We start from the raw sequence: 9,729 nt of genomic DNA, 5'->3' as shown, positions 1-9,729 counted from the left end.
CTGGGCTTGCTGAGGCTTGTTCGCTCCACGCCGAGCAGCCCTAAGCGTGATGCAATGACGGCTCTGTCGTCCCTGTCGGCAAAACTGACATCGAACGTTTTGGTAGTTTTTAGCAACGAGAAACCCCTCGGCAGTTTTTTGTTGACGTTTTGAAAACTTTAGTTCAGCGGGACGCCAACCACAAATGTGATAGTTTTTTGTTAAATACTTTTGATGAACTGGTGCTAGTGCTAGATTGGCCGCAACGTGGAACAACAAAAGAGTATGAGTGTGCGCTCATGGAACACGCTGTGCATGGCCGTGATACCTATAAAAATACTTGAAAGTTCAAACCCTACATTGTCAATCGAGATGCAGCCGTCAGCCATGATGCCATGGCGTGGACCTAGATCGCCTATAAATCCCAGTTGTCCTGCTGCATGCCTCCACGCAACAAGTTCCACCCAAGCTTCTTCTACTTCCTACCTACCTTGAAGAATCCACAGATACCCGAAGAAAGCCATGGACGCCGGGGAGAGCGCCGTGACGTGCGTCGACTTCTGGGCCAACGGGTTCGGCATGCGGGCGCGGATCGCGCTGCGCGAGCTAGGCGTGGCGTTCGAGTACGTCGAGGAGGACCTCCGCGTCGGCGTGAGGAGCGACCTGGTGCGGCGCATGAACCCCGTCCACCGCTCCGTGCCCATCCTGATCCACCGCGGCCGTCCGGTCTGCGGCTCCCTCAACATCCTCGAGTACATCGACGAGGTCTGGAGCGCACCGGGCGAGACCCGCCGCTTGCTCCCCGGCGACCCGGCCGGCAGGGCCGACGCCAGGTTCTGGGCCGACTTCGTTGACCACAAGGTAGGCAGCGGGTATATTTCTTATCGTTGCAACTTTTTGACTTAATAAATCATACCAAATTTGTGGGAAGATAATCTATGTGGATGACCTGGAAATTAGGTGTTCCCTACTCAGACAAGGTTCCTGAAGAGCAAGGGCGAGGAGAAAGATGTGGCCAAGGAAGAGCTTGTCGAGCAACTCAAACTCCTGGAGGAGGTGCTTGGGGACAAGGGATATTTTTCGGGCGAAGAATTCGGGTTCTTGGATATCGTCCTCATCCCATTTTCAAGTATGTTTCGTGGGTACGAGCAGCATGGAGGGTTTGACCTCGAGGTTGAGTGCCCCAACCTCATGCGATGGGTGAAGAGGTGCAAGGAGAGGGAGAGTGTCGGAGCTGTTCTTCCGGATGAGACGAAGATGTACCAATTACACAAGGACTGGTACGGTATTGAGTAGCGAAGCCGGCTTCCGTAGCTGCGTGCGGCTGAGTTAATCTAGTGCGCTATTGTATATCTATATATTTGGTTTCATTATTTTTTTCCGTAATAGTATGTAAGTTTTAGCTCTTTGTACCTTCTTGCATACACAAGTTCTCGTTGTCATAAAGAAACAGAGTTTGACTCTGCGATGGATGCATGCACTTGTATAACCTTTTGGCCAACCAGCAAAAGACTGACATATGTGCTTATTTTCGATCGAATTAGTGCAAGTAATTTTACCCATTTGACCCAAAGTCAAAAAGGGCAATACACCAGCCCATTTCAAAATGTAAGATCTATAGCTTCTAAAATAATGTTAAACATGCAACATATATTTAGTCACTTTTTTCTCTTCCGCTCACGTTTATAATTTTAAGAATAACATATAAACCTTGCTTTGACTAGCTTCTAAAAAGCTTGACCATCATTTAAACTTCCGCCAAATATTGCATTTCCATCCATAGTAGAAGTGCCTATTCATTTTTATTTGGCCAATGGAAATCTTTTATACCAATACTAGATGCCAATATTTGGAACACAATTAAAAAGATTCTTAGTGGGATATAAATAAATAAACAGTTCATATTGTTAACAAATATACATTTGCTTTCATAAATACAAGACATGAAGACATATGAAGGCATATCCATCTTCAGTGCATGAAGACGTTCAAGAAGGCCCTATTTCAGTGCGTAATAGATAGGAAAGGATGAGCAGGTTTGGGATACACACACAAAGGAGTTTAGGATCCTGTGGACTAAGGACACACCTTCCTTGATCATAACTGACTTGGAGTTTGGGTCGGTTTTACATCACTTGGAGGAAAAGCTATGGCACATATATAAGGGCCCGAAGGCCTACGAGCACATCTGGTACTAAAGCCACATCAAGATTGAGGGATTGAAATGTTCTACCTCAGAAAATCACACCGAGAGCTCAAGATCGATTTCAATAGTAAAACCGCTGCGGTTTGGCTTTTGTTAGCCACAATTTACTCTGTGGTGTCCTTCGAAGATGAGATGATTATAGAATATAGATAAATACATGAATTAGGATTTAAAAAAGAAATAGGAATATATAGTAATGCTAAACTAAGCGTGAGTGTCGAATAATTTATTTTACACCCCAGTAACGGTACATACAAAATATAGTAACACACTATATAAAATATAGTAAATTACAAACTTGGGAAGTGAAAAATTCCGAATTACTATATTTTATACACTGTTTTACTAGATTTTGTATATAGGGTTACTAAGGGGTGTAGAATAAGCTATATATAGTAACACATTATATAAAAAATATATAGATGTTTAGGGCTACAATGGACCATATTTTGGTTTACTATATTTCCACGAAATTGCTCTCGGTAATTGAGATCGTACTATTAATATATTTACCCGAGCATGGCCATCCTCGCCATTTTCCTTTTTTGGACTGGCAATTTCCATGCTACAATCATGTAAAATCCCTGGAAAGGCATGACAAATACACTACTGCAGCATGGCAATTTTTTTGACAATCTTTTCATACAACATGTCAACTTACTTTAGAACACGGCAAATCCTTTACAACAACACGACTATTTTTACTGTTTTCACATGGCAATTCTGAAACGTTCGCTGGGAATGGTTATTTTGAGCGAACCAAAACATTTGTTTCTATATTGGCGTCCATTATCTTAGTAGTAGATAATTGTTTGAGAAGGGCGTTTTGGTGGACGAGCTGCATGGAGGTCGCTATCTGGAGCGGTCGTCTTGGCGCTGCGATGCGTGATGGCTGCCATTTTACTATATACGAGATCTATTTAGTACATATACAGAGGTGCCGCGTACTCTTGTTCACAGTTTGTACGTGGGCCTGCGATTTCGTCTCCGCCTCGTACGCACAAGATGACCTGCCTGGGCGGCTTTGAAATTGGCCCACTTCACGGCCTGGGATCAGGTGGTGGTTGGTTCGGAAAATAAATATATCTGGTGAGCCTGTCCATCCACAGCGATGACCATTAAGCCGTGTGTGTGGTCGTGTGTGGGCACTAGACCCAGGCCAGGTGAGCGCCGCTTCTCGCCATGGATGGCATGGAGTTCTTCTTCGAGGATTCTGGAGCTAGGTAATGTTCTCTAAAAATTTCTATCTCACGCCCAAGTTTCCACTATTGGGTGTGGTTTTTGAACTGGATTTCGATTTGGACTGTAATTCCCCCCGTCTTTTTCTTATAAGAGTCAGATCTGGCTGTTCTCTTGATTGCCTTCGCAGGCTCGTGCCGTGCTTGGACGGTGGAGACGTCCTAAGAGATTTAGTTGCCGGTGTGCACCTGCCTGGGGGCAGCACCAGTGGAAGTGCTGACGCGGACGAGGTCTTGATTTCTTCTCTGCCGATGGGACGAGCTGGAGGACTGATGTATTATGAAGGGGGCGAAGATAACAGCTAGCTCGTAGCCTCATCTCTGAACATGGGAGTGTGAGCTTGCCCATGTTCGTCGGTGTGTGGGATAGCTGCTAGCACTGCATGCACCCCCTAATCCAAGACTCGGTCGGTGCTGCATCAGGATGGAGCAGGTTGCTGGTGCATGTGTGCGCTCAGGGCAGCTCGTTTGTAGAGCGGGCACGAATCTGGCTCGCCGGAACCATGGATGTGGCATGCATCGGCGGATCTCGCGGTTAGACCCGAGGTCCAAAAAATCTAGATCGGCAACCGTATGCGCCCGTCCGCACCAAGCCATCCATGGATCGTCGGTTGCTCCTTGCGACTAGTGAAGGCAGACGACGAGTGCGACATCTGGCTGGGATGGGGCATGCGTCGGGCTCTCTACTAGGAGGTGGACCACGATGGAGAGGTGCTAGAATTTCATGTGGGCGGTGACTGGCTGACGACACTATGGTCCATGGCTTGGTGGTGGTGATTCAGATCCGATCGACCGAGCAGGGTGATTGCAGACTGTGCTGCAGTGACCTCCTATGGCTCCACGACGACAATGGTCAAGGAAAAATCTTCGGGAGTGTTCATCTCTAAAGATCCAATAGTTGACTACAACGGTGAGATGCAAATTATGTACGACAACTTGACGCAGAGGGTTGGTTGTGCAGTGGCGACGGGCGCATCACATGTAGCTGCTGGGATTGCGGAAAAGTGGTGGCGACAACACTTGAGTGATGGTGCTAGTTGAGCACCCGGTCACGAGCTCTGGGGTGAAAACCTAGGTCTGGCCCAAGCTGGTTAAACCTGGCAATGACGATGTTTTTACATTGTTACCTTGTTGAAGGCATTGCTCGGATATGCTCGGATTTATTCTTCAGGATGAAAACCTTGATTCTTGCCTTGATGGTTGGATCCGGTGACTATGGCGCTTGAGTGTCGCTCCCTTCTTGAATGTGTTGCTGTTGAAGAACCTCATCGTCAGTGTAGTGTCATGAGAAGTTGTTGCGGATATGGTCATTGTTGTAATTTGCCGATCACAGATCTGATGAACTTGGGTTTTTCTTTTTTCCTTGCCTATGCTTAGCTTTAGTCTTAAATGACTTTGCTATTTGCCGGCATGTTTTTTAGCCGTGTGTTGGTGTTGGCTGTGTGCATTCTAACTATGTAGAGACCGGGTGTGTGCTCTTTAATTTTGTATCCTCTTGATGCTGCTTTTTGAGCCAATAAAATCCACCCTTTATTGAAAGAACACACATTTGTACTATTAGAAACACAAAATTAACACGCTTGAACTACTATACTTCTAACAGAAAAAATATACAAGAGAAAGTCAAATCAATACAAACGAGGTCTTGTTAAATAACAAAAACGAATGCTCAGTTTGAAGTTCCCTAACCTAGCTATACTCTGTGTATTCCAAAATATAATGCTAATAGATTTATTTCATAAAAAAAATCAAGCTTCATAAAGTTTGAGAAAATTTGTAGAGAAAAAGGTCTACACCAATAATACCAAATAATATCATCATTACATACATGGTGAAACATTTTATATTGTATTTATTGGGTACTTTTAATTTTGAAGTTTTACCTATAAACTTGCATGGTTGAACTTTACAAAATTCTACTAGAATAAAATTACCGCAATTGTACGGCCCGAACTATTCCCCATGTATTCTTCCAGCACGACACCGTGTGTATCGTTCGATTTGCCGAGCGTCCACGCACATCGATGGCTATATGGCACTACAATGATATCACCAGCACATCGGTTGAAGTACAGATGTGGGGTTGGGTGATACTATGTCGCGCTGCAGTGAAATAGATAAAGGGATAATTAATTTGATGCCCTTAGTTGTGTCCCACTCGGCAGGTTTACCTTTGGTTTTTGAAAACACATGTTCCTGCCCAAACCACTTTGCTCCGCTTATGCTTTTGTTCTTTGACCGATTGACCATCACTTTAAAAACTTCATAAAAAATTCATACTAACTCAGAAATATTCAAATAAGACATCAAAATGTTTAGAAAAGCATCACCTATATGTGCATGTCATTTGTATTCATGAAAAAAGTGTTGGCTAGTTCCCATCTCAGTTTTGGCTCATATGATCTTAGCATGAACTGTAAAATCTAAAAAAAATTCTAAAAATTCTAAATTTTTTTGGTGGCAAACTTTGACCAATGTTTGAGTGCTTGCCATGTTTCATAAGGGAATGACATTCGTGGAAGTCATGGTAAAAAAAATGAAATTTTGGAGCATTGATTTCTGTTTTTTTGTGACGACTTCCACGAATGTCATTTCCTTATGAAACTTGGCAAGCACTCAAAACATTGGTCAAAGTTTGCCACCAAAACACAGATATCGCTATCACCTAGGGACCGACTTTCCACCTGTCGGGCATATACAACAACAGCGGTCTAATTAAGTGTTTTAATTATTGGTGTGTGTGTCAGCCATGATGCAATGGAAAGCAGCTGGATCTCCTGTAAATCTCACATGTGCTGCCTTCTTGCATGGAAAACTTCCAAGTGAACAAGTATTAACCGGTGCGTGTCAATGAATATTAAGTACCCTTCCCTGATCGATGTTTACTTTTCTCTACTTGTTGAAACTATAGCGGGTCCAATGACATAGGCGTCAGCCATGATGCCATCGATCCAGTGGAGCTGGTTGGTTCCCCTATATATAAATCCCAGTTGTGTGCAATGCATGCTGCCTTGGCCAGAGTTCGACCCAATCCAAAGTTGCAATTCTTCCCACCTTGAAGAGAGGACAGGACAGGACAGGGCATGGAGAAAGCCATGGACGCAGGGCGGCAGAGCGAGGTGACGTGCGTGGACTTCTGGGCCAACGAGTTCGGCATGCGGGTGCGGATCGCGCTGCGTGAGCTAGGCGTGGCGTTCGAGTACGTCGAGGAGGACCTCCGCGTCCGCGAGAGGAGCGATCTGGTGCGGCGCATGAACCCTGTTCTCCACATGGTACCCATCCTGATCCACCACGGCCGTCCAGTCTGCGGCTCCGTCAACATCGTCGAGTACATCGACGAGGTCTGGGGTGAGGCCCGTTTGCTCCCCGGCAACCCAGTCGACAGGGCTGACGCTAGGTTCTGGGCTGACTTCGTTGACCACAAGGTATGCAAATTACTGTCACTTTTCTGTTGGAGTACATTTTGTTTCGTCGATGCGTTAATTTATATATATGTGATGATGACCTGAATGAAATTAGGTGTTCGGCGCCCAAGTAAGGTTTCTGGAGAGCAAGGGCGAGGAGAAAGATGAGTTGGTCGAGCAACTCAAACGCCTAGAGGAGGTGCTCGGGGACAAGGGCTTCTTTTCTGGCGACGAATTCGGATTCTTAGACATCGTTACTATCCCATTTTCAAGCATGTTTCATGGGTACGAGCAGCTTGGACGGTTTGACCTTGACGTGGAGTGCCCCAAGCTCACGCAGTGGGCAAAGAGGTGCAAGCAAAGGGAGAGTGTAAGAGCGGTTCTTCCGGATGACACACAGATGTACGAATTACACAAGCACTTGTACGGTATTGAGTAGCGAACCCGACTTCAGTAGCTAGCTGTACGCGCCTGAATTAATCTAGTGTGCTATCGTTGTCATACAGTTACAGAGTTTGCCTCTGCGATGCATGCACTTGTGCGTAACATAACGTGAATAAGTTTTGGCAGACCAATAAGACACCGGCATATATACTTATTTTCGATGACATTAATATTAATATATAACTAACAGCTATGAGAGTGACTCTTTCCTACTCGTAGAGAGGGTTGAGGCATGGAGACCCCTTTCTCCTCTGCTGTTTAATCTTGTAGTGGATGTATTGACTAGAATGCTTAATAAAGCTACATGTTTTGGATTGGTCAAAGGTCCATGTCATGATGTTTTGCCTGGGGGGTTGTTAATCTATGCAGACGGCACTATCTTATTTGTAGATAGTGATCCTAATCTGGCTGTTAACATGAAATAGGTCCTCACCTGCTTTGAGCTAGTGTCCGTGATGAAGATTAACTATGACAAAAGTGAGCTCATTCCAATGAATCTAGCACCCCACGGAACCGTAGAGCTTGCTAATGTTTTTGGTTGCCCTATTGGGTCCTTTCCCATTAAATATCTAGGGATTGCTCTTCACTTTGACAAGTTGTCTAGGGAAGATTTACAGCCTTTATTAGATAATAAGATACTGAAGAGAATAGCTGGATGGAGGGGGGAAAGTGCTTTCGTATAACGGCAGGATCATTTTAATTAAATCCCATTTAGCAAGCATCCCCATCTACTTGCTCTCCTTTTTCAAGTTCCCCAAGTGGGCTATTGACCTTATTAATTCTCAAATGACTAACTGCTTGTGGAATAACTTGGGACACGGGAAAATTCATCTAGCTAAGTGGCAACTTGTGTGTATGAGACAAGAGTTTGGGGGTCTTGGGATCCCCAACCTGCATGATCTAAATATCTGTTTATTAGGGTCGTGGGTTAAAAGATACATTAATGGATAAGGGAAAACATGGAGGAATTCTGTAGATGCCAAATATATGTCTTACTCCCCAAACATTTTCTGTAGTGATTCTTTCGGGCCTCTAACTTCGGGAAGGGAGTTATTTGGGTAGCTAAAGCTGTCAAATTTGGGTTTAGATGGATGGTAGGACATGGTAAAAACATTAGGTTCTGGGAGGATCTATGGTTTGGATCATCCCCTTTAGCTATGCAATACCGGGATCTTTATTGCATCTGTAGAGACCAGTGCCAGACTATCCAACAGATTTGGGATGATCAGACACATAAACTTTCTTTTAGAAGGAACTTTGATGATAATATGATGAATGCCTGGCTTGAGCTTACTGAGATAGCCAAGGGCATTTCCTTTACAGACTACTGATTCTCTATTGTGGCAATATGAAAACTCCGTGCAGTATTCATCTATTGCCCTGTATGCAATCATTAGTTTTAGAGGGGTGGTGCTTTTTTACATTTTTGCTGTTTGGAAACTGTTGATCCCACCCAGAATTCATGTGTTCTTGTGGCTCTTGTTCCACAACAAGCTCATGACTAGGGATAACCTCGAGAAGAGAAAATTCAGGAATCCTAAAGACCGTGTTTTCTGTTCTTGTAATGAGTCCATCGAACATATGTTTTTTGATTGCATAGTAGCAAAGCAAGTGTGGGGTAAAGTTAGTGAGTTCTTTGGTAGACCTTTAGGGAGCAATGTTACTTCTATTGCTTGTCTTTGGGCTGCAGGAAAAAGTCTAGATGCTTTAAATACGATTTGTGCTGCTGTTCTCGGCCTTGTGGAACAGGAAAATATTGTTTTTAATGGAGTTTCTTGGATATCTCTCAACCAGATCTGGTGTCTAGTCATACCGCTGGTTAGAAAAAGGGGCCTGATCTACAAAGATCATATACTGGACAAGGTGGAGCAATTCTGCTAATATGTTCAGCAGACGATACATTTGCGTGTGTAGCTGGAGTGGGGGTAACCATGAACCCTGGCATTAATGCTGGAGGTCATCTCCCGGAAGCTGACCTTGGAGCTGGTGACGATGATGATGCAGCATGCAAGAAGCACATTGGAGTGGTATCTGAGAGCCCTGTCTCAACCCTTGAAGCTGCATATTTGGCGTCGCCATTCATAGTTTGAATTTCCTTGTAATATTGGAAGAAATCTCCAGAAGAATGTTTTTCGTTTTCGTAGTTTGGGTCCATTATTTTTAATCTTTCGCTGCTTTTATGCTTTCGCTAAAACACTTGAGACCTGTACTGGACCTGGGTTTGGTCAAGCTTCTTTCTATGAAAGTGGAGCCAGGGAGCTCCCCCTGTTTTTCTATTTTTTAATATTAGTGTACATTTTTAAAATCATCACATATTTAGTTACGTTTTTCTCTTCCGCCCACATTTATCAATTCAAAAAAAATATACTTCCTCCATTTCAGTATACAAGGCCACTTCATATTTTTATGTCTAACTTTGACCATTAATTTTACCAACAAAAAGTGAGTTATAGGCCAC

The 9,729-nt window shown here is 44.1% G+C and overlaps 2 protein-coding genes across 2 annotated transcripts; both read left to right on the top strand.

Moving 5' to 3' along the window:
* Nucleotides 1–442: 442 nt before the first annotated feature.
* Nucleotides 443–1,636, top strand: LOC125534556 (glutathione S-transferase U20-like). The gene is made up of 2 exons (XM_087540461.1): nt 443–840; nt 940–1,636. The coding sequence occupies exons 1-2, from the start codon at nt 502–504 to the stop codon at nt 1,273–1,275; spliced, it is 675 nt and encodes a 224-aa protein (XP_087396587.1). The 5' UTR covers nt 443–501; the 3' UTR covers nt 1,276–1,636.
* A 4,784-nt stretch (nt 1,637–6,420) lies between these two features.
* On the top strand, nt 6,421–7,443 carry LOC125540368 (putative glutathione S-transferase). Its single transcript, XM_048703982.2, has 2 exons — nt 6,421–6,848; nt 6,943–7,443. The coding sequence occupies exons 1-2, from the start codon at nt 6,507–6,509 to the stop codon at nt 7,264–7,266; spliced, it is 666 nt and encodes a 221-aa protein (XP_048559939.2). The 5' UTR covers nt 6,421–6,506; the 3' UTR covers nt 7,267–7,443.
* Nucleotides 7,444–9,729: the final 2,286 nt, after the last annotated feature.

Source organism: Triticum urartu, chromosome 2A (assembly GCF_056163025.1).
Source record: "Triticum urartu cultivar PI428250 chromosome 2A, HENAU_Tu73, whole genome shotgun sequence".
NCBI lineage: Eukaryota > Viridiplantae > Streptophyta > Magnoliopsida > Poales > Poaceae > Triticum > Triticum urartu.
This window is presented reverse-complemented; position numbering and strand designations above follow the sequence as displayed.

Excerpts from the sequence above, each read along its gene's own strand:
- LOC125540368 (XM_048703982.2), top strand. The coding sequence starts at position 6,507 with ATGGAGAAAGCCATGGACGCAGGGCGGCAGAGCGAGGTGACGTGCGTG. Across the intron at positions 6,849-6,942 it reads CTGACTTCGTTGACCACAAG|GTGTTCGGCGCCCAAGTAAG; the intron begins GTATGCAAATTA and ends GAATGAAATTAG.
- LOC125534556 (XM_087540461.1), top strand. The coding sequence starts at position 502 with ATGGACGCCGGGGAGAGCGCCGTGACGTGCGTCGACTTCTGGGCCAAC. Across the intron at positions 841-939 it reads CCGACTTCGTTGACCACAAG|GTGTTCCCTACTCAGACAAG; the intron begins GTAGGCAGCGGG and ends CCTGGAAATTAG.